This window comes from Heptranchias perlo, chromosome 10 (genome assembly GCF_035084215.1).
Source record: "Heptranchias perlo isolate sHepPer1 chromosome 10, sHepPer1.hap1, whole genome shotgun sequence".
In the NCBI taxonomy this organism is placed as follows: Eukaryota; Metazoa; Chordata; class Chondrichthyes; order Hexanchiformes; family Hexanchidae; genus Heptranchias; species Heptranchias perlo.
Genome location: NC_090334.1, coordinates 49,496,113 through 49,521,239, shown reverse-complemented (window position 1 = coordinate 49,521,239; position 25,127 = coordinate 49,496,113). Strand labels below are relative to the sequence as shown.

The 25,127-nt window shown below is 43.7% G+C and overlaps 1 protein-coding gene and 1 long non-coding RNA gene across 3 annotated transcripts in view; both read left to right on the top strand.

Annotated features, from left to right (window-relative positions):
- The window catches only part of LOC137326523 (adenylosuccinate synthetase isozyme 1 A-like), a 52,874-nt gene extending 44,287 nt beyond the window's left edge, over positions 1 to 8,587 (top strand). The window contains exons 11-13 of one of the 2 annotated variants that reach the window (XM_067991695.1): positions 986 to 1,083; positions 6,038 to 6,187; positions 6,399 to 8,587. In XM_067991695.1, coding sequence (XP_067847796.1) covers positions 986 to 1,083; positions 6,038 to 6,187; positions 6,399 to 6,451 — 301 coding nt within the window. In that variant the 3' untranslated portion in view covers positions 6,452 to 8,587. Of the gene's footprint in view, positions 1 to 985; positions 1,084 to 4,213; positions 4,284 to 6,037; positions 6,188 to 6,398 lie in introns of those variants that run through there. The other variant, XM_067991696.1, reaches the window with a different exon arrangement.
- Positions 8,588 to 15,829: 7,242 nt separating this feature from the next.
- On the top strand, positions 15,830 to 23,800 carry LOC137326148 (uncharacterized). Its single transcript, XR_010964124.1, has 3 exons — positions 15,830 to 15,893; positions 21,970 to 22,014; positions 22,447 to 23,800. It is a non-coding gene; the product is annotated as an uncharacterized lncRNA (long non-coding RNA).
- Positions 23,801 to 25,127: the final 1,327 nt, after the last annotated feature.

The window sequence follows — 25,127 nt, the reverse complement described above, 5'->3', positions numbered from 1 at the left end:
AAATCGGTTTCCTCGAGGGGTCCGGGGGAAGCACTCTTGCTCCTCCTGGCCCACAAGCAGTGCTGGAAAGGCATTCACCTGCTGGATCCAGCCGTAATTGCCTCCCTTAGAAACATAGAAAATAGGAGCAGGATTAGGCCATTCGGCCCTTCGAGCCTGTTCCGCCATTCAGTATGATCGTGGCTGATCCTCTATCTCAATACCATATTCCCGCTCTCTCCCCATACCCCTTGATACCTTTTGTGTCTAGAAATCTATCTCGCTCCTTTTAAATATATTCAGTGACTTGTCTTACACAGCCTTCTGTGGTAGAGAATTCCACTGGTTCACCACCCTCTGAGTGAAGACATTTCTCCTCACCTCAGTCCTAAATGCCCTACCCCGTATCCTGAGACTGTGACCCCTCGTTCTGGACCCCCCCCAGCCAGGGGAAACATCCTCACTGCATCCAGTCTGTCTAGCCCTGTCAGAATTTTATATGTTTAAATGAGATCCCCTCTCATTCTTCTAAACTCGAGTGAATACAGGCCAAGTTGACCCAATCTCTCCTCGTACAACAGTTCTGCCATCCCAGGGATCAGTCCGGTGAACCTTCAGCTCCCTTCAACTGTCGGGTTTCCCAAGGCCTGGGAAACCCTGCCCACAGGCGACAAATCTGAAACAAAGCTAAAATTTGAGGCAAGAAGCCTCATTAAAATATTTAAATGAGGAACTCTTCTCCAGGGAGCAGGTTAGTCGCCCAACCCATCTCGCATAATATCAGAAGTGGGTGCATTGGAGGTGGGTTTCCCATTTTTGCCAATATAACTTGGAAAACTACAATATATTACGAAGCACCTCTTTGTGCCACCGAATAGAATAACTGGAACAATGGCTCAAGGCACTGAGATGCAGAGGTACTGACATATTCCCCTTAGTATCAAAAGTAGTAAAAATTTGACATTCACATTCAATTTTAACAGTAACATTATTTCTAAACCCATAGCTTGGCATTAACGAAGCTGGATATCCTGGAGGTCCTTGATGAGATTAAAATTGGTTTGGCTTACAAGCTGAATGGAAAGAGAATCCCATATTTTCCAGGTACTGTATGCAACACAGCAACCAAATATTTTAGCCTCATGATTACATAGAAACATAGAAAATAGGAGCAGGAGTAAGCCATTCGACCCTTCGAGCCTGCTCCGCCATTCAATATGATCATGGCTGATCCTCTATCTCAATACCATATTCCTGCTCTCTCCCCATACCCCTTGATGCTTTTTGTCTTTAAAAACCTTTTGTCATTTTTCAACCTAGCTTTGCTTCAATGTCATAGAGTCATAGAGTTATACAGCACGGATAGAGGCCCTTCGGCCCATCGTGTCCGCACCGGCCATCAGCCCTGTCTACTCTAATCCCATATTCCAGCATTTGGTCCGTAGCCTTGTATGCTATGGCATTTCAAGTGCTCATCCAAATGCTTCTTGAATGTTGTGAGGGTTCCTGCCTCCACAACGCTTTCAGACAGTGAGTTCCAGACTCCAACCACCCTCTGGGTGAAAAAGTTCTTTCTCAAATCCCCTCTAAACCTCCCGCCTTTTACCTTGAATCTATGTCCCCTTGTTATAGAACCCTCAACGAAGGGAAAAAGCTCCTTAGTATCCATCCTATCTGTGCCCCTCATAATTTTGTACACCTCAATCATGTCCCCCCTCAGCCTCCTCTGCTCCAAGGAAAACAAACCCAATAAAAATGTGTGAAAAATTCCATCAAGAAAATGTGCAAAGCTTGAAATAGCCATATCTCAACCTGACATACTGAAGGGGAAGTGCAGAGAACCAATACCACAAGCACCTTCGCAATTCTGATTCACCTTGTAATGTAAATTAGAAACAATGATGATTATCAAAACACAAATCAGAGTCAGTCAGCATTTTGGTCCTATGGTTGATTTTACTCAAGTTTTCTTCAGTAATCCAAGCCCCATCAAATATTATATGTACATTTAAAATGCTTTTAATAATCCCCATAACTGTTGTTTAAGCCATGTGATAGAAAGATTCCTTGTTTATTCGGCATATAAGGAATGTTTCTGTGACATGCTCTTAACTTTATGGGAGAGATTTTCGTCCTCCGCCCATAATGGTGTGAAGCGGATCGGGTGTCTCCAACGCCCACCCGATGACATGGGCAAGAGACACAAGCCATTTTTGGGTTTGTGCCTCATTTACATATGATGAGTGAGCTGTCATTGGCAGTTTGTCCAAGATGGATGGGGCGGGGGTGAATTCAGGCAGGAGTGAGACCATTTAAAGGCAGCCTGCATCTCTTAAAGGGGAGGTGCACTTTACCTGTGCTGCGTGCTTCAGACTAGAAACTTGGAACATACATTAGTCAATATGAGTTCTGCGAGGGCCCATCGATTTTCAGACAACGCCATAGAAGTTGTTTTGGAGGAGCTCAGCAGGAGGAAGGAGGTTCTGTTTCTGATTGAAGAAAGAAGGGTGCCAAGGCAAACAGCACGGTAACAGTGAGCAGAGTTGGCTGAGCAGCTGAATGCACATAGCAGAGCACCCAGGAGCCGGCAGCAATGTCAAAAACAAAATTCTATGATTTCACCTGAGTTGCAAAGGTAAGACTCCTATTCACACCTCTCTTAATATCTACTTAGCCCTGCACCTGTAGCCCCAGCACACAAAAGCCTACCCTCCTTCGCTTCCCATCCCCCTCCTCCAATCACACTTCACTCTACCTCTTTCTGCTGCTACTTGCTCACTTTATACCTACTACTGTCCTCACAATTACCGCCCTCACTTCCCCACACCTCTGGTATTGTTCACACATTATCCAAACTATGCTACACAATGTCACAACCTTGCAGTAGGCCACATGCTAACACATCACCTTTTCTTCTTGCAGGACAAACTGGGATACGAGGGAGCAGATACATACAGGAGGAGGGCCACCATCATTTCAAGTGTTGTTCCCAAAGCAAAAGGTTTCCCTTTATATAGTGGGTAGAGGGTGGGCCAGCAGAGTGCCAGGTGTCAAGGTCAAAGGATACTTCCCACAGGGTGTTTGGCCATCTAACCTCCATTCCTCTTCTCACTGATCTGTCTTCCTCACCTACTCAGCATGACAACCTGGTGCTGCTTTGAACTGCCACTCATCTGATTCTGCTAAATTTTGCCACTAACTGCTAAACCTGTCCTTCTCTTTGTGGGTTCATTGCAATTCACAGGCCCTGTGAAGCAGAGGAAGAGGAGGACAGTCAAGAGGAGCACTGTCACTCAATCTTAGCCATTGAAGCCCCCTCTCAGAAAACATGTTTGCACTGAGAGTCACCGAGCACAAGTGCGCAGGACCAAGTGTAGGGCGGCGGCCCAGGGAACAGTTTATGGGAGGGCAAGCTCGCATCTTAACCCTGTTGTTGAGGGCACAGATAAAGACCTTCAGGGCCCAGTCTATAAATGCAGACTAATGGCTATGCACCACCAACTGCTTGATGCACTGGACTGTCTCCAACTTGAGTGGGGCCATTGCACAAGGCATTGAATCAGTGCAATCAACCATAAAGCATATGGTCACTTATATGCACAGTGCAGCATGGCTCTCAGTTATGGAGCCTGTGGTGAAAGCTTCGATGGAAGTTCAGACAGCTACCATTCAGGTTCTGGTTACCACCATTTCCAGCTTGCTAAGTGTGGACGAAAGCATGCATAGGATACCAAACCATCACATCACTCTTGTTTTCTTGCAGAGCAGTGGGAGTGCTTAGGCATAGCCTCATGCAAGTAGCAGTGGCGCCATGGAAGACGCACTTGCTGTCCTTTCTCAGGATGACAGCACATCGGCTCCCCCACCAGCTGCTCAACAAATTCCCGTGTTAGTGCCAGAAAGGCAGCTGGGCCAACATGCCCCAGCCGTAGCCAAGTTGCTGCAGTCTGCAGCTGTGCCGTCTCAGGCCAGAGCTCCTTGAGGTCACCCACGGCCATCTCAAGTGTTCTCAATGAATGAAGAGCAGCCTTCCACCTGTGTTGCAGCCACTAAGATAGCACCTCGTATGAGCACTTGATTAGAGAAAAGAGCATCTAAAACAGGCACTGGGGGTTTGCATAAAGACGACTTTTAGTTCATAATTGAAAAATGAACCATTTGGAATCAACAACAACTAAAACTTGCATTCATATAGTGCCTTTAACGTAGTAAAATGCCCCAATGTGCTTCACAGGAGCGTTATCAAACAAAATTTGACACCGAGCCACATAAGGCGGTATGAGGACAGGTCACCAAAAGCTTGGTCAAAGAGGTAGGTTTTAAGGAGCGTCTTAAAGGAGGAGAGTGGGGTAGAGAGGCGGAGAGGTTTAGGGAGGGAATTCCAGAGCTTAGGGCCCAGGCAGCTGAAGGCACGGCCACCAATGGTGATGCAAATAAAATCGGTGATGCGCAAGAGGCAAGAATTAGAGGAGCACAGAGATTTCCGAGGGGTGTAGGAGGCTGGAGGAGGTTACAGAGATAGGGAGGGGTGAGGCCATGGAGGGATTTGAAAACAATGATGAGAATTTTAAAATCGAGGCGTTCTTGGACCGGGAGCCATAGGTGAGCGAGCACAGGGCTGATGGGAGAATGGGACTTGGTTTCCTGTGCAGAGTTTCTTTGCATTGCTGTTTATTGACCATGCCATGTGATGTGATGTGAGAAATACTCATGCTGGTCTTTAAATTGAGGGCATTCATCTGGAGGGCGGAGGGGTTGTTGGTGCAGGAGGGAAGGGAAGATTCAACCAAAGCATTCCTCAATGATCTACTGACATACATCAAGTAGCGGAACCTCTTTTTCAGGATGCCGATGGTTTGCTCAATCAGAGCTCAGGTAGAAGAGTGGCTCTGATTGTATCACTCCTCTGGGTCTCTTTTCGGGTTCCTGACAGGTGTCATGAGCCACATGTTCAGGGTATAACCCTCATCCCCAGGCAGACAGCCTGACACCTGATGGTCTGGTTGGAAGAGTGAGGGGATTATCGACTGGCGCAGGCTAAAGGCATCATGACAATTGCCAGGAAATTGAGTGCAGACCTGCATAATGCGATTCCTGTCATCGTACACCAGCTGCACATTCTGCGAGTAGCAGCTTTTCCTGTTTGTTTTCTCTGGGTTCTTGATATGGAGCACGCAAGGTTATATGGGTGCAGTCAATAATGCCCTGCACCTGGGGAAAGCTTGCTATCCTAGTGAACCCTATTCAAGCCCTGTCTTACTGCTTTGTTGCCACCATAGGGTGCAGCTCCATCCCCTCCTTCCAAGACTTATCTTCAGGCCACTGCTGGCAAGAGGCCCAATATTCATTTTGTTCAAATGGGCGAGCTTCCTGTTGAAGCACGACAGGCACCAGCAGCTCGCCCAATTATTATTAATGAGGCCTGAAGACCAGTTCCAGGCCAGACTCGGGCCTCCCGGTTTGAATGCACATTGCAGCCGTATCGCCGCCTTCACGCCCAAAACCGGGTGCTGACTAATTTCTACCCCAACAAATCCACAATTAGTAAATGTACATGGCCTTTCACACAGAAAAAAATTCGGAGATGTATCATAAAGTTAATGGGGAAGGAAAGTCTAGAGGGGAGTACACTTAGTTCAATAAGTTGTGCATTCAAAAAAAGGACAAATTGATAGCTTCACTTCTGCCACCAGGACAGTCTGGTGAAGTCACTGATGGAAAAGAACCTCACGCATCCCGAAGGGCTTTATCGAGAACCACAACTTTGATCCAAAAACGCCTGACCTCGCAAGAATGCACCATCAGCTGCATATGCTGTATCATTTATTCCTCCTTTACATTTTAAAGTACAAATATGTGCACATTTGAAATTATAAAACACAAATTATTACATTACAGTTTGCTACTGTTCTCCGATATTCTGACTTCCAGCTTAATAGTTTCTACCCAGGTTATTTTAGTTATAATGTTGTATAATTTGTTGTACCTTGTGCTCTGTTAGAATAAGATGTTAGAGTATTATTATTACTTTATTGTTGTGGTTTATCCTCTCCTTCAGCAAACCAGGAAATCCTGAACCAAGTAGAGGTTGAGTATGAAACACTCCCAGGCTGGAAGAGCAGCATTGCTAGTGCTAGGACATGGGACGATCTCCCACCAAAGGCTCAAAACTACATCAGATTTATTGAAAATCATGTGGCAGTCCCAAGTGAGTTTTCAGGAATAGCAATGCAAGGAACTTCCTTGATAAGATTATGCAGCAGTTAAATGTCAGATTTACATTTAAGCAATAAATTTTCAGGGAATTTTCTTTGCAAATACTTACCACAAGATCTTCTAATAGTGATGAAGTTGCATTGACTTTTTTATTATGCAAGTATTGGACAGTGTGACTGAAATTTGTCTTTGCTTTCTTTCAGTTAAATGGGTTGGTGTTGGAAAATCAAGGGAGTCTATGGTCCAACTTTTCTAAACACAGAACAGGACAAGGTTGAACAAACAACCATGTTATTTGTGGGGGAAAAACTGACCGTTTTCCTACATAAATTCAAGACTGATGTTTGTGTTACTTTGGTTAATATATTCCTGATATTGTGTAAAGCACAATTAATTTACAATTTCAGTCGTACATATAAACAGTAATGAAGGTAATTGTTAACTGGAGGGAGAGAATATCTAAAACAGCAGCATATGTTTGCTGTTCACTTTCACATTATTTAAACACAAAATATTACATATTATATAACACCTGTATGTCATTTCCATTAAATATTGAATGAGAATGATGTACTACTGGGTGCTACTTTGAGTGGAAAAAGTTTAGAGTAAGATCACAATTTATACTTTTACTAGAGTTTGTATTTAAAGATTATATTTACATCTAATTTTTATTTTAATTAACATGGTATAAAAAACAGATGAGGATCTGCAATGTAGGAATTATGTTCTGTTTGTGTTATTTGCCGTGATTTATTCAGAAGATGTTCATGAGTTATCAAGTCAGCTCACTCATGGGATGTAAATCATATCCCACAGCTCCTCTGCTTTATAAAAAAGAGTATATACAATGGGCATTTGTTTTATCATATTTCACTACGAAAAAGAAATGCTTTTATTTTTAATAATAGCTTCAGAACTTTTTTGCAATAGGTAAATTCAAATTATTTAAGTCCAAACGTAAAATATTTATCTAATGAAATAAATCTCATTGTATAGTCATGAGTATGAACTTCTGTATTTATTAGACACTGACAATAGACAAACCTCGTTTCATATTTACCCTGTTTCAAAATACCTTTTTGGGGCTATTGAACTTTGCGAAGTACAGAGACAGGGAGTTAGCTGGACAGAGCCCAAGCTGATCTTATTTCCAAGTGCCCTGTAAAATATATTCAGCATTGTAATGTATGCCTTAGGATTATATAACAACTCAATTAACTTGTCTGTTAATTATAACTTACATCAGGATACATGTTGTATGATGAATCATATTCTGTCTTCCAGTTGTCCGTATATATCTTTTGAGATTTTTTTAGGTGTCTCGCTTGCTGCTTGCACATTATTGTAAGGGTCAACTTGACAATTCAGTTCTTCGAGAGTTCTTGCATATTCTTTACTGTAATGTTTGTTAAACAACCAATTGTTAATGCACAAATTTAAGCACTTGCAATCTTTCATTTTCAAGTTTTATTCCTTATTACAGTGATGCTGAATTTTTTGTATTTTCTCCTTTTAATTATTTTTAAAGCTACAATTTAAGCAGTACTACAATTTAGACCACAAAAACCTACCAATTATAGCTATTCAACCCTTTGAATACAAGGTATGTCATGCAGTATAATTGTGAATCTCCGAGAAAGGACAATCACAATGGTATTGTAGAAATCACCCAACCATGGTTTTTCTTCAGCATGTTAAGATTTTATCTTTTGCTGGCTGACCAGAGACCGCTCCATTGCCAGCAGTAGCAGAGGTCAACATCCCAGACCAATATTGATTCTTGCTCTAGCAAAGACCTGGAACAGACATGATGAACTGAATGACCTCCTTCTGTGCTGTAAACTTCTTTGATTCTATGAGTCTGTCTTACCACAAGAGCAGGAGGAAGCAGTCTGGCCAGAAGGGGGACTCTGATGCATGTATGGTTGTAAGTGGGGAATAGGACCCTGCGCATTGGTATAAAGTTCCTCAAGTATTCCAACATCAACTAGGTATCTACCCTACACTACATGTGTCAGCATTGGCTCAGTGGTAGCACTCTCACCTATGAGTCAGAAGGTTGTGGGTTTATGCCCCATTTGAGTACACGATCCAGGCTGACATTTCAATGTAGTACTAAGGGAGTGCGTCTTTGTCAGTGGTGCATTTTTGCAGATTAAACATCAAATTGAGGCGTGATCTCCTTTAGTTGGACATGAAAGATCCTGTGACAATATGTGAAGAAGAGCAAGCAGTTCTGCCAAGATCTTGGCCAACATATATCCCACAACCAACCTCGTTGAAACAGATTATCTGATCATTTATCTCAATTCTGTGTGTGGTACCTTCCGATGTACAAATTGGCTGCTGCATTTCCGTACATTAAACAGTGACTGCAATTCAAAAATAATTCATTGTCTGTGAAGTGCTTTGGGATGTCCTGAGATTGTGAAAGATGCTAAATAAATGCACAATATTAAGAATAAAGAAATTCTATGTAAACGATTAAATACTGATGGTATTTTCTGTATTTAGGAAAAACATTGGTTAGGCATGGAGAAGGGGGAAGTCTTGCCAATTTTCTGTCAATTTTTCTCCCCTCCTTCCTGGGTTGACTTTGCTGGGATCTGGCTCCACACTGCTAGCACCTCGAGTCTTCACCCAAGTGATCATTATATATATATATATATATATATAGATCACAGCTCAGCAAAGTCCTATCCTCACCCAACATCCAAATAAGCGGTTAGGTTAATTTTTGTACTTCTACAGCCACCCTAGCTGAGATTTGTTAAGATGGTAAGACCAGTGATTGATTCTGGCATTATACCGGTCCACATGGCACAGTTACTCACCGGATAAACTTGTTGACTCATTAGAGGAGTAAGAACTAAATGGCCCTAAAGTTCCTTGACTCCACTCCGCCACCATCACTATGGCGGAATGGGATTCGCACACGACCGGTAGGAGGAGGGCCACATCCCACCAACGTTTCCTATATCAGGTCATTTACATAAAAGAGAGGGGCGGGTGCAAATGTGATACTTAAAACTTGCGTGGTGCTGAAGTGAGTGGTCTCAGCTTAAAAGTTGACTAAAGTGTGGCAATTGGCCCATTTATAAGATGGTCAATATCATTGTGGCTGCCTGCAATATTTTGGATTGTGCCAGGCTGAGGTCATGGCTTGGAACACCCCTGTGAGACTCCATTTTATGTTGTTCCTTTGATCCAGACACCAGCATCCTACCGATTTCCTGGTCGCTTGGGGCAGATGCGGACGGGTGAGCAGGAAATTATTGGATGGCGACGGCGTCCCATATCTGCCCCTTCACACAGGTCTTCAATGGGACAAATGGAACTTCTGCCTGCCCAACCCCCAGTGGAAATTCCCAGTGTTTCATCTTTGGGGAGGAACCTCAACATTACCTAGGCCCATCAGTCGCACTCTGTGTGACTTCTGCCCCAGCTACTTTGCTAGCCTTGACAAAATTCCAGACCAATGGGGTGGAGATTCCTTTAGGCCTGTTTTTGGACCTGAAACGGACAGAGTCCCCAACTGTGAGGCCCAAGGCCAGCCCAAAAATTGGACCTTGTGACTCAGTAATATTATTTGGGTAAGCTGACGGCGACTGTGGGGTCTCCACAGGCAGCTCCCCCGTTTTAAGAAAATGACATTGAACCCCAATCTGCATATTTAAAGAAGGAACTCACCGACTTCAGGCAGGTGACCTCGCAGCCTACTCATAAGAGCAGGTTAAAATTGAAGACTCTCCCTCTGCATTTACGAGGCCCACCTGATCTTCCCTTCAACCGCTTACCTGAGTGCTGGAGACCGTTCCTTCGAGTCGCTGGAGGTGGCCTCCTGCCGCCCGTAATCCTGGTTTGGGCGGAAGACTGCTGCAGATAAAGCCCAGAAATTAAAACCTCGCAGGCCTCATACTGCAGAGGGCCAGGTGCTTTGTCACCCACCTCATGCCCGCCTGTATGACTCCCGCCCCGAGTTAAAATCGGCCCTACAATTTCAAACGCCTTTTAAGGTCTACAATAAATGAAATTCTTGCATCCTACCTGACAGTAATCCTGCCATTACAAAGTTCCATAGTCCCTATTGGTGGCACAATAGAAGTCTAGAGGACAAAAATAGGTTTACAACAGAGAATCCATCTTAGACCATGGGCGCTAAATTGGGCCTTTTAGCGCCCATTATTTCGACACTACACGGCCTCTCCAACATCCAAGATGGCATCTTGGCTGTGCACGCACGGTTCCAGCGTGACGTGCGCCAGACGCCATCTTGGTATAGGATTTAGCGCATGCGCAAATACCGAATGCCGGAAACATGTAAAGTAAGGAGAAAATGGATGCAATCAGTGTGCAACGCTGATTTAAAGTGATAGACCCCATTTTGAGATTTTTCGCTCAACTCAATGCACAGTCTTAACCCCGACCATCTGAACGTGTCTTAGAGTGCCTGGAGGACCCCCACCAGCACTATTTAAAGGAACCACGCAGGATTTACAGGTTGGTGGCTGGATTATTGCTTCTGACTGCTGAGACATTTGTAACTGTTTTTGGACATCTCCTAGACTTGAATACAAGGATGAGGGGACATAGCCTAACATTTAGAGCCAGGACGTGCAGGAGTGAAGTTAGGAAATGCTTCTACATGCAAAGGGTGGGAGAAGTTTGGAACACTCTTCTGCAAACGGCATTTGATGCTAGCTCAATTGTGAATTCTAAATCTGAGATTGATAGATTTCTGTGAGCAAGGGTATTAAGGGATATGGGGCTAAGACGGGTATATGGCATTAGGTCACAGGTCCGCCATGATCTCATTGAATGGTGGAACAGATTCGAGGGGCTAAATGTCACCGTCACTTGCTACCTCCTGATACGCGCCACTTTTTCCTGCAAGAAAGCAGGATGTGTGTCTGGGTGATGTGTTTGTCATGGTCGAATAGCTGCCAGTGTGTGGCCTGTGAGTTGTGGGTGGGCGGCTTGCAACAGTGGTAATATTTAAGTGTGAGAGGAAGCATCTGATTGGAAGAGTTGAGTACTGATGAAAAGAGTTTGTTGGTATATGGGTGATGTAGGGTGTAGTGTGAGGAGCAGTGGATGCGGCTGGTGGTGTAGTTGGTAGGAGACGCCACTTGACAGTTGACCTCACTCACCTTGACCACTCATGTCAAAGCATTGAACTTCTTCCTGCACTGCATCCATGTTTATGGTGATATGCACCTGGCATTGACTTCGTCCCCCGCTACCTCCCACTGCCTTACATATGTCTGGGGGCTTCTTGCACCATCCCCCCCCCACCGCTGCAGAAATAGGATGTCCCTCCTTCTGTCCACCTTTTGCACCAAGGCCTCTAGTGCATCAGCAGAGAACTTTGGTGCACGCTCTCTCGCAGGCTTGGTACAAACTCAAATCGGCAGATTGGTGAGGTCTGGCATGCAGATTGGAGGATGTGGGGTTTAGTAGTCCACAATCTTTATTCAATGATTTAACATAACTCATCAGTTTGTAAACATATGAACAGGAGCTGCATCTGTGTTTTGCATGTGCGATGTCTGATCTCCGTTCAGCCTCCATGCAGACAGCAGACTGTTATTTTTAGCAAATAACAGGTACCAGCTACCTTTAAGAGATTTTGAAGAGACAGCCTGCCTTTAAGAGATTGGGGCTCCCCTGCCGGTGGAAAGTGCGAATTGCATTGAATCCTCGTGTCAATGCTGATTCGGAATGCTGCTTGAAGGTAAGTCCTCAGGCCTCACAAGAGTCTCAACTTGCCTGCGCAGGGGGCATTGGCCGCGGGATAATAGCGGATCGTGCTAGCCCTACCCAATAATAGGCCCTATCCAATTTTTCTTCCACGTATCTGTTGAAATCTTGGGGGAAAAATTCAATCAGGGCCATTTTCGGGCGGGGGTAGTATGATGCGCTATTACCCCGCACCCTGTGACCCCTATGCAGGCAGCACATAAACTTCGTGTTGCCTGCTAATTAGCATGATAACTCCGTGCAGCCAGCGCTACCCGCGCTGCTGAGAGGCTGCACGCAGAATGAGGAAGTCAGAAATGGGGCGTGCTCAGCGCATGTCATCAGCAGCTCGCACCTCTTAAAGGTGCAGGTGCGCATTTTAAATGGGACATGCACAGTTCACTAGGATGGCCGCGAGGAGGGCCCCACACTTCTCCAATGATGCACCGGAGGCCTTGGTGGAAGGCGTGGACGAAAGGAGGACCAACATGTACCCACAGGGTAGCAGGAGACCCTCGAGACTGCAGCTCCGCAGGCATTGGTAGGCTGTGGCGCAGGAAGTGAATGCCAGGAGCATGGCACCACGCACGTGGGTGCAGTGCTGAAAGAAGATCAATGATTTGACACGAGTGATCAAGGTGAGTGAATATAACTGTCAAGTGGTGATGAACTGGATTCTTTTTTCCCCTCAGTCTGGTTCAGTAAACACTGAGTCGAATACACCTTTAAAGTTCAACACAACTTTAATATCAGGTCTTAGTCTGTAGCTTCGATTCAGACTCCTGAGGGAGTCCGGACGATTCTAACAGAATAAGGAGACAAAGACATATACAAAAATTCATACCTTTATACAGATCAATAGGGGTTGGAACATCTTTAACACAAGGGTCAACACCAATCATAAGCTGGACATAGACTGGCCATGCGAGGTTACCTAATTTCAAGCCAATCACAGGTAGCCCATGGCCTGATCATGCCGCAGTGACAGACACTGATGGATGCATCCTTTCTTCTCCCTTTTGGTCTTGCTAAGGTGTTACCAATCTTGATTAGCTCGCAACATGGAGACACTCAGACCAGATCCTGAAACACATCAAAGACTCTACATTGATAAGACAATGCAGGCCTGCTGACTACGCAAACATATGGCCCAGCAGGGTGGGGGGGGCCTTTACCAACCTCAGCTATCAACTTATTAACCCTTTCCTAACCATTTTGCATTCTGCTATTTTGCCACGTAGGCACTTTACTATTTTACTGGACACTGACCACACAGGGATTCTCAGTGGCACATCCTACTTACTGCACCACTGCTCCACACATCACACCCCCTGTCACCCACCCACCAACAAACACTGCCATCATTACGTAATGCTGCACTCGGCAAGCTGCATCTCACCCACACATAGTACCACACTTGCAGGACACATAACCACCGCTCACAGGTCACACACACTGGCAGCTATTCGATCACGACAGGCACATCACCCAGACACCTTGCAGGATACTCACTGACACACTGTCCTCTGTCTTGCAGGAGAAGGTGGCGTATAACAGCCGGCAGCAGGAGAGACCCGAGGGTGGATGGGCACGTTTACACATCCTCACCCCCTTAGAGGAGACAGTGCTTCGGATCATTGGACAGGCCGTCGCTGCAGCCGTGACAACATGCCACGCTGAAGGTCCCGATGAAGGGGGTTTCAGCATAAATAATGCTCCTTCTCGTTTCCCACATCTCCCTCCTCCCATAATCTTTTCTGACTCACGTGCTGCTGATGCTGTAGGCATGCACGTCTTACTTGCTCCACTCCCCACTCCACAATTCAACCTGTTTCCCTTTGTCATTGCAGATAGTCAAGAGAGGTGGCAGCACCGTCCGAGGGGGAGGGGGAGGAGAGGAACACTGAAGCCACACCGTCACTAGGTGACACTTCCTTCCACCCACTCAGAGACTGACACCGTGCATCCTTTAGAGGCTCGGTTAGAGGAGGGATCTGTAAGTGGTGAGATGCCGGGCACAAGTGCGCAGGAGCCGGGGCGGAGGGAACGGATACCACAGGTGCCAGCTCGCCGGAGGGAGAGGCCGCTCACTAGTTCTGCTGCAGAGGAGTCAGTTGAGGACTTTGATGGGCCAGGCTACAAAAGACGGCTGGTGGTCGTACACCACCAAATGCTAGGGGCACTGGAAAGCCTGCCAGATAGCCAACACACAATGAGAAGGGGCATGGAGGAGTCCAGCTCCAGCTTAGTACAGGGCTTTACGCAGAGCTTGGAGCCCATCCTTTCCAACATGCAACGGGTGGTCACCTCCATCAGCACACCTGTGGAACCCACCATGACGCAATGTCTGATGGTCGATGTTGCGGCTTCCATTACAGCACAAACCGATGTCATCAAAGGTCCGCAAGCTACGGTTGCAGCTCAGACTGCTGCATTGGAAGCTCAGACTGATGCTATCGTGGCTCTGGGGACCACTATGGAATGGGACTTCCAGGGCGTCACTGCACTCCAGCAATCCGTTCTCCAGCTGATCACCAGGATTGCTGAGGTGCCGCCCCGTGAGAGTGGCAGTGGCACCATGGAAGTCGGACCTGCTGTCCTCTCTCAGGACAACACCATTCCTGCTCCCACCCCTGCCACTTGTTGCCTATCGGACACCCAGGCCAGACTGCTACAGCCCATGCTGAGATGGTGCAATCTGAAACCGGGCCCTTCCAGCCCAGAGCTGCTCAAGGTCATCCTCCAAGGCCATCTGCACGCTCCTCCATTGAAAGCCAGCAGCCTCCCACCACCCATGCTCTAGCCACTGGGGAAGCACCTCGTAGGAGCACTAGGACAGGTAAAGGCACACAAACAACAGGCACTAAGGGAATGCACATGGGTGAATAGTTCTGTTCTGTTTGCCAGGAATGTTGTTCAACCACGCTTGTAACTTTCCGACCCGTAAGGCAGTATCTGCCAACTCTCAGTAACAAATCTCCCACACCGTTCACCTGAGGAAGGAGGAAGCCTCCGAAAGCTTGTGGAATTTAAAATAAATTTGTTGGACTATAACTTGGTGTTGTGAAATTGTTTACAATTGTCAACCCCAGTCCATCACCGGCATCTCCACATCATAACTCTCAGTAAGTATAGGGAGTTTCAAAAAACACTTCCTATTCCACCAGCAGCCAGAAGCAATCCAGCAACTAACCTGCAACACCTGCATGGTCCCTTTAAATAGCGCTGGTGGGTGTCCTCCAGGCACTCTAAGACACGTTCAGATGGTCGGGGTTAAGACTGTACATTGAGTTGAGTGTTAAGTGCCAAAATGGTGCCTATTATTTTAAATCAATGTTGCACACTTATTGCACACATTTTCTCCCTATTTTACATGCTTCCGGCATTCAGTATTTGCGCATGCGCTAACTCCTATACCAAGATGGTGCTCGGCACACGTCACACTGGAAACGTGCATGCACAGCCAAGACGCCATCTTGGATGTTGGCGAGGCCGTGTAGTGTCGAAACAATGGGTGCTACACGGATCAATTTAGCGCCCCATGTCTTAATCATTTACTTCATTACACTTCTCAAAGACTCCAAACTTTTCACTACTTTATTCTGTTCTTTAATCTTCAGCTGATTACTATCGATTTTATCTTTTGTGTTCTTTACAGCTGAGTAGGTGAAATACTCATTGGTTTGAAAGGTTTTTTTTAGCATAACCGGAATTACCGGAATGTATTGTAAAATGTTATGTTGCGGTAGTTGTAATTTTACTAAACCTGTGCTCTGATGTTAGAGTTTGAGATTTAACAGTGAATAGCAGTATTGGCTTTGTGACCTTCCTCTCACATTGAGGATATGGAAATATCCCAGGTGTTAAGCCAGACTGTGTTTTGTTTTGTGTATCTAGGATACAGTCCAAAAGGATAACAAATTACCAGTGTACAACACAAAGGACAATCTACAAAGGTAAGAATTGTATTTTTCTTAACATTATCCAAACAAGATGTGCAACTAACTCTGTCTATATCCTTTTAATGACGCTCATGAGTTGAAACAATCAAGTAAATTTGAGGCAACCGAATCTTGAGATCGGGGTCTGGATTTTCCCAGGCCCACTGGAAACATGGCAGAACGGGATTTCTGCCCACCAATGTGATCCAGCCAGTAGCTGACAACATTTTCTGTGTGTGTGTGTGTGGTGGAGGGGGGGCTGCTCATTTAATGTGTAGGGCAGATTTAAGATCGGAATCCTGCTCCTGACTAGTACTCTGCTGCTGGGAAGGAGGGAAATACCGTTTCGCTGCAACAGCTGCTGGAGCCTTAAAAAGTTGTCTGAGAAAGACAGAGAAAGAAAGCACAAGAAGAGGATTAAAATGGAAAAGGGAGGAGCAGCATTAAGGATGACTGCTGTAACCAAAGCCCCAAGATTTAATGGAGGTAATATTGGCAGAGATAGGGGCAAGAAGCAACAGATTGTTTGGCACCAAAGACAGGAAGCCTCAGAAAAGCCTATGAAGCGAGATGGCTTAGATATTCTCTCTGGTTCAGTTGTGCGGATCACTTCTGTAAGCAGTCCCCATATCTTACATTCAGGAATATGCCCATACTGCCCAATATCTAATCACACATTAGTGTAACCCAGGGTGTAACAATAATACCGCATTATGATCCAAACCAAATATCTTGTCTTTCACGTGCTCCCACGAGCACTTCTCCAAGCTTTTCTCTGAACTCAGTAGTGTCAACGCTGTGCGTTCTCTGAACTCGGTGGTGTCAGAACTGTGCGTTCTCTGAAATTAGTAGTGTCAGCACCATGTGTTCTCTGAACTCGGTAGTGTTACCACTGTCTGTTCTCTGAAATCAGCTGTGTTAGCACTGTGCCTTGTCTGAACTCTGAAGCCTGTCTGACAATGACTGGATCAAATTACACATCCCAAAGAACTTGAATAACCCTGTAGCAGACTGCATCAATTATACATTCCAGACAAAGGGTTGGGTGAATATTGTCCTCCCACATCCTGTCAGTGGCAATACCAGAATGTGCTATTGCCACTACCAGTGACACTAGATGGAGCTAGCTTCTTTCCTCTTAGCTCCAGTGTCAGGTTGGGCCCTGATTCCAGATCCAGGCTGCATTTACACTATAAATGTAGTGCTGGTGCAAGGGGAAGAGATGCCTCCATCTGCCACTGCCAAACGCAGTAATTCAAGTACCACAATAGAGTATTGTAATTTGATTATATAACATTTTGCTCATTGATGGCAACATAATGTTCACTGAATTTGAAATGTCAGCGTGAGCACAACACAATTGACATATCTTTATCTTAACGATCTCCCACTCAGACATTTCAAATGTTTCCAATGTTTCCAAAAAATTATTTTTCTCTACTCTAGGTGAAAATCACTGTCTTACAAACAAAAAAATGTAAAGTTAACCAAGATCCTCTGAAATATGATGTACATTCAATAATATTGCATATATTCATCTCTCATAAAAGCTTTGGAAATACTTTGAAAACATCTATAATAGTCCAGCTAAACAGTTTCATTATTTTTGTTTCAAAAAACACATTCCTGAATTAGTGCCAAATGAAGATTAGTTTATGACACCAACAACTTGTTCCTCCTTCATATTCTTCCATTCTTCTGAAACATATATCAGAAAAAAAACAAAAGTTATATTTTTCAGACAATATGAAGAAACTCAAGTGACTATTTTTTCTGGCCACCACTGGTGGCACTGGACGCAGCCTCTATTAAAATGAAAATCAATAAATGGAAAACCCATGTGGGCTGTGAATTCGTTGCACTGACCTTTACACCCGAATTCTTGACAAGCATTCCCATCGTGAAAAGATCCGTCAGCATCTGTGCAGAAAGAAACAGAGTTAACATTTGAATCGTTATCTCTGTTTCTCTCTCTGCAGATGCTGCCTGACCTGCTGAGTATTTCCAGCATTTTCTGTTTTTATTTCAGATTTCCAGCATCTGCAGTATTTTGCTTTGGTGAAACGGGAGCGCTCTTTCATAAAATGTAACCCTCATGCAGAGGGGGAATGATGGAACATAATTTTGATAATATAATGTGTGTGTCAAACACCAGTCTACTGCACAGTGCTTAATCATACTCTTTTAAGCATATTGGCCCTGAATTTCACCAAGGTTGTCCCATTCTCCGACCATAACCGCCATTTATGTTGTTTCTTAGGGGCTCTGCCACTCTCCCACCAAAGTTATGACAAGAGATCAGGAGAACTCTAAGGAAATTTAGGGCCATAGTTTTTCAACAGGCAATTTTTTTTTCTCTCTAAGTCTGCTTTGTAAAATTTTTTTTAAGATAAATAGTAATGCTTTCCTTACCTTCCTTTCCACTGTTGTAAATGCTTGGCTGTTTTTTATTTATTTAGACACCTCGTCCAATTTAATTAGTATCAGTCTTGGCTCAGTGGTAGCGGGCTCAGGGAAGAGGCGCAGAGAGAGGAAAGCACCTTCTATGTTATCATCATTATTATAATAACGACTGCTGCTGCCCCAGGAAAGGAAGAAGGGTGAAGAGTAGATTGGGAATGAGTGAGAGTCTCAAGAATGCCAGTATCACCACATCTAGCAGCAGTTAGGGACTTCTAGGGTGTCATCCGATAAAACCAGGTAACCTTTGTTCCCACTTTCCTCTCCCCATGAATTTTCAACTCTCCACTTTTCAAAGTCACCTTCATTTTCATCCTTTTCAGAGAAGCCAGTCAGAACCATAGCATGCGTCATCAGTGATTCACCATACATCAGCCTTTCTGCCTTGTCTAAGTTGCTCAGAGAAACTCCAAATAGCAGCTCTCTGTGGTAGCACTCTCGCCTCTGAGTCAGAAGGTTGTGGGTTTAAACCCCACTCCAGAGACTTGAGCACATAATCTAAGCTGACACTTCAGTGCAGTACTGAGGGAATGCTGCACTATCAGAGGTGCTGTTTTTCAGATGAGACATTAAACTGAGGCTCTGTCAGGTGGATGTAAACAATCCCATAGAAAAGCAATGGAGTTCTGGTCTCCTGGTCAACATTCATTCTTCAACCAACATCACTAAAAACAAATTATTTAATCATTTATCTAATTGCTGTTTGTGGGACCTTGCTGTATACAGGAACATGGGGTTTTATTTGCTGGGCGATTCTTGGGATTCGCCAGTCATGTGGGGGTTTCTAGGGTTTGGTAATAATGGGCTGGTCCCGGCATTTGGCAGAACTTTAAGGTGGGACAGCTCTGGGGCCAGGAATCATGAGGGAGGTACAGGAGTCTGTCAATTGTGATGGTGGGGGGGGGGGGGAGAGGTCACAGGATATGGCATCACTGGAGAGTATGCCAGGATGTGGAGCACGGAGTGAGAAGGGGACTCCTAGGAATTGGGCTCTGGCAGCACTGTGTGGCACAGTGATATGGCTGCACTGGGGGAGGTCTTGAGATCTAGCAGCACTGAAGGGAGGTGTCAAGATCTGTCAGCATTGGGGAGGTGTTGTCAGGATTTGTAGCACCGGGGGGCTCCAGCAACAGTGAGTAATCTCAGGTTATGACAGCATTGTGGGAACAGATCTTGAAGCATTGGAAGGAGTGGGTTCTGTCAATATTGAGGCAGATGAGTGGCAGCATGGCGGGAGTGTGTAACAGAGTTTGGAGCACTGCGGGTTAGGGTGTGTCAAAACTGTAAGGGAAGTTCCTGGGGTGCACATGTTCTAGGAAGGTCCGGGGTCCCAGAGTCTGATAGGATTGAGGAGGAATTCCCAGGTCTGATAGTACTGAGGAGGGAACTTCTGCATTGGATGCATTAGGTGAACCGTGAATCTGAGAACACCGGGAGAAGTGTCCTAGGGTTTGGGAGAACTCGAATAGGTGTTCCAGAGTCTGGGATCACTTGGAAGTGCTACTTGGGTCTGGAGCCAATGGGGAATGGGATAACAGGATCCAAGAACACATTTGAGTGAGATCCCAGGATACAGCAGCATTCAGTTAAGAACCAGGATGCGGCAACGTTGAAGGGGGCTAGAATCTGCTGACACTGAAGGGCATTTGATACAAGTTTAAATCCACAGAGAAACCTACTGCTGTGAAATTCTTCAAACTAAACATACGCAGAATGCACAGCTGTGGTTGGTAACTACCTTTATGGAGAGTTTTGGGGAGAAAATGTCCAGTAGAAGCCCAGGCTTGATATTTTTATCACGTAGGTGGTAATGACTGGGAGAGTACAGTGTTAGTACAGTGGGGCTATCACAGTAAAGCTAGTTGAGCCTCTCTGTACTTAATGAGTCACATTGAGTGACTATCACAGTACCATCTACAGGCTCAGTACCAATGGTCAGTTGTGGCCACTCAGCATTTTTGATATATAATAGATATTCAACACTTGTTCAGTCCACTCTGAGCAAATCATTCCGTTCTGGAAAGTCCATTTAATGCTCCAGGGTAACGTGAGATTGCATCTGCTTTGACATTTCTCTGGCAATGACATATTTTTCTGCAACAAATAACATCTTTAACTTATAAACATGGACAATTAAGGTGGCTCTAAAATATCATCTAATCTGAGATTTGGCCATAATATTTAGCAGCTGTGATAATGCCCCCAAAACACAATCAAATAAATGAACTTCTACTGCTGCACTTTTTCACATGATACTGTTGTTTGATCCTGTGGTTCAATCATGGAAGCCATCCATCCATCTATCGTTGTCCACCATGACACCCTGATGCCAAAAAAAACTAAACAGAAAAGCGTAAGTCATAATATGTGAGTAATGTTAATGTATACATTATACAGAATACCACAAACAACAGTGTTTCCCAAGACAATAACAGATCTCCGGGATGAGTTGACATTAACAGAGTGATGAAGCTCCCAACCATGATTTATGTTGTTATCTCAGCTCTTCCATGTACAGCCTTATACACTGCTAATTGTGAGTTATTGTGAGCCCAAATACAAAATGAAACCTGCAAATTCCCACTGCCTTCACTTAAAGCTCTCAATTTTTGAGCAGAATTTTCCATTTGTTCATTGGCCTTTGTTATAGATTGTCATCATGTGCCTTTACCAGCTTAAAATATTAGTTTTATTAGACGCACTTATCAATCTCTCATGGCATTGCACATGGAGAGTCAGGACCCAATGTAGTCTTCATGTCAAACAGGGTTAAAGACCAGGGGATAATTGGACCAGGGTGTGCAGATGTAATTGAGTCCCCATTTTAAAATCATACATTCTTTCCTTTCTATATTTCCATAAGAATTCCTATGCCTACGTTAATAACAGAAACTGCCTATGGAAACTTGTCACACTGCAATTAAAAAAGAAAGATTTACATTTATATAGCACCTTTCACGACTTCAGGACGTCCCAAAGCGCTTTTCAGCAAATGAAATACTTTTGAAGTGTAGTCATTGTTGTAATTTAGGAAACGCGGCAGTTAATTTGCTCACAGCAAGGTCCCACAAACAGCAATGCGAGAATGACCAGATAATCTGTTTTATTGATGTTGGTTGAGGGATAAGTATTGGCCAGGACACTCTCCTGCCAGTAGCAGTGCTGAAGGGAGGATGTACTTACAGTTTGATTAGTTTACAAAGGCAGTTCCTATTAAAAAATGAACATATACATTCATAATGGAAAAAGTTGACAAGAAATGTGCAGATCAATATGTTTTTTAATTTATTACTACAACAACATCTTGCATTTATATAGCACCTTTAACATGGAAAAATCCTTAATTGATCTCCCACAGCCTTGTTTGCGATGATTCAAAGGATTTGCTGCTTTCTAACAGTAGAGTGTTTATACCGTGGAGGGGATAACATCGGGGCCCTGATTTATAGTGACTGGATAGGTCAAATTCCAATTTTTAAAAAAACGTATTCTGTGAATTTTACTGGTGATTTGGGGATTGAATTCACATCTCTGTCTATTATTCTATGAAAACTGTAAATAAGTGTTTGTTATATTTTATATCTATTCCTTTACCTCTTTATCTAATTTTAACCCTTGCCATTTTTTAAAGATGACAACACACAGCAAGATGTTATGCAAGATGATCGAATTGCAGGTAAATACTGGGGAGGGGGAATGGGGGAATGCACTTTGGTAGCAAGGAGCACAGTCCTGGGCTTTGGTTGTACCTGGGATTGGCTGGGGGTTCGGCAGCACTGGCTCGGGGCCCGGAGTTTGACGGTACTGCAGTGGGGCTGCTGAAGTTTGACAGCATCACTGTGGAGGGGGAACCCGAGGTCTGGCAGAACTGGGGAAAGTGAAACTGAAGCTTGTCTCATTGGTGGATTAGTGATATCTGCCAGCACTGAAGGGAGGAGCAGATCATTGGCCTGACAGCATTGATTGGGGAGAGGGGATCCCATGTCTAGCAGCACTAGTTTGTGATTTTCCAAGGGATCTCCGCAAACATTCAATTTGGTGTTTTGTGATTGCTTCCTGAACTTGTATCTGTGTCTTACTCCCGTCTCCATCTCTCTCTTCCTCACAGCTACAAGAAAATGTAAATATTGTAACTACTATCAACAAAACACAGGCTGTAATTACAGCTTTCAAATATCATTTCTTTTGTTAAAACAAATTAAATGAGGAGAAACACCGTACACCTCTCTGCCTCTGTGTCTGACAACTGTTAGTAATTAGAATGTTTACATACTTTGGCAATGTAACAGGTGATATAACACTTATCAGCTGAGATAATTAGAGGCTGTTTGAATTAAGTTGTCAAAATTAGTTGAATTTTGAAGTGATCACAATGAGGGAAAACTCTCTGGGGGTAAAATTGGACCTCGTTGCACCTGTTTTACAAGTGGAAAATGTGAGAAAAATATGACGACAATGTCAATTTGTGCAGATCGTAAGTGCGAACACATAATATTTTTAATATATTATAGATATAAATGATAGACCTGTTTTGCTAGCATTTAGGAACCCAGAGCGTGGCCTTTTGAAATAAAAATGAAAAATAATTGCAATGCTGACAATCTGAAATAAAACCAGAAATTGCTGGAGATACATGTCCATAAGTATCGGAAAAGATAAGTTTAAGTTTCAGGGATGACACTTGATCAGAACAGGCTTGCCATTTCCTTACTTGCTTGTTCAACAGCTCCCTCTCCTGGTCTAAATTATTGTTCCTATCAATTCAATTTATCTGTAAAGCAGAATAAGAACCAAGACCACAGGTTTATGGTGACTGAATAAGTCAAATTCAATTTTTGTCACGTGAGATTCCTGCGATTTTTACAAGTGTGTTTGGACTGCACCCCTCTCTTCCATCTGTTTATAATCAGGGCAGCTGGTTTACAATGACTAAAATCAATGGAAAGGAAAATCAGGCCTTTTCTATAATGGGTGCCTGACGTGCAATGTCAGTGTGATGCTCTGGCTTTAAGTTGAAAATTCCTCCCATTAAGTCAAATTAATTTTTTAATTCCAAGTGATTCAAGGAATTTTTACCGGTGATTTAAGAGATCACATTCTGTCATTCCATCCATTATTCTGTGCAAAATAGAAACTAGTGCCTTGATAATGAATACCTGGGAATTATTATAAAAGAGTGATCTTATTATAAAAGAGTGATCTTATTATAAAAGAGCGATCTTAGTTCCAAACCACCTCTTAGCGGCTGAGTCTAACAGCATTGGCGTCACCCACTGAGACATGCCAAGCGTTCTGGCAGTTTGGATGGAGGGATCACCAGAGGGTGGAAAGCCTCAAGGAGAAACAATTACAATACTGACAAATAATATTAACATAAATAACACTTTTATTGAACTAAAACTAAGGTAAGAAATTAAGTACATTGCAGTTAATAAGTTGAGAGAGTTCCCAACTTAATTTAGTAAGCCATCAATTTAACGAGCAAGAATACTTTCCAATGAGCAGTACATTTTAATTTTCTTTGGCACTTTTAAGGTGTTTCCGGTCATTTGCTTTTCTTGTTCTATTTCCTGAATATATTTCTATTATATTGTTTATAGAATTATTTTGTTCCATTTATTAAATTTACAACCAATTGCTCCAATTTACATTTCTAAAAAGTTTAATTGTTTTTAATTACTTTTATCATCCTATATGTATATTACTTAGCAACTTTTAGCTTTAAACTTTCTAGTTAAATTAATTTTTTGAAAATGTAGTAAAGATGTTTAATTATGTTTTGAATTTCTATAGCACTGTGGAAAGTGGAAGTACAACATTTGATAAATGTGTACTCAAAAATAGATTTCCTTGTTCCTGTTTTACTTTTCTAAATTGTAGTAAATCTAAATATCCAAATATAATGAATGTTATCACACGTTACTGCATAAATAGAAACGGAATTGATGAACTTTATAAAGATAGGAACAGGAAGAGTGTAGACCTTTCTCTTCAAGCAGGTCATAGTGCTGATATTAAGGGGTAGAAATTGGTATATGTTGCCCCTGTTTTTCAGGTGTAAAACTGGAGGAAAGCATATCAATTTAGTATTGGGACAGCCTGCACCAATCTATACAGACGTTGGTCCCATTGCTAAATTCATGGGTCCTATTTCATAGCCATCGTGGGCAGATAGGTCCCTTAAATATGTAAATTAGTGGCCTAGTGCCATATAAAGGACCCCTTTTAAAAATTCATAAGAGTGGGGCAGGCGTCAGATTCTTCAGCAGCCCCCCCACGTCGGCCAACATAAGGTAACTAATAAAAATATTTTTGTAAAAAAAAATACTGTGAAGTCAGGGGGACTTATCTGGGGACCGCTGCCGGCAAGGCAAATCTGAGGGTGAAACCTGTTATAACTGTAGCCGACTAGTGCTAGGCTTATTCTCATGGTCAGCTGGACAATAGACCAAAAATCCCAATTAATTCCTGGAAGCTCTGGGAAATTGTACTGTTAAGATTGTCTTACAAGGTTTCTAAGGAAGCAGAGATAGGTCCCATCCTGGCAGTCATGACCGTCCTTAGATCTTTCTCCTGAATCCAATTGCCGCAGTTCTCTCCTGGACTGCCGTACTTTCCTGGGTGATCTGAATGGCCTTCAGTGCTTCTTTCATGATGTTGTAGATGTGGTTTAGTTGATTGCTCCAATTTATCCACCTTTCTGGAACACATGCATGGAAATTGTCACCACAGCCTGCATTGAAATTCATGCACCTGTATCACTTTTCTCTTGAAAAATGGGCCCCAGAA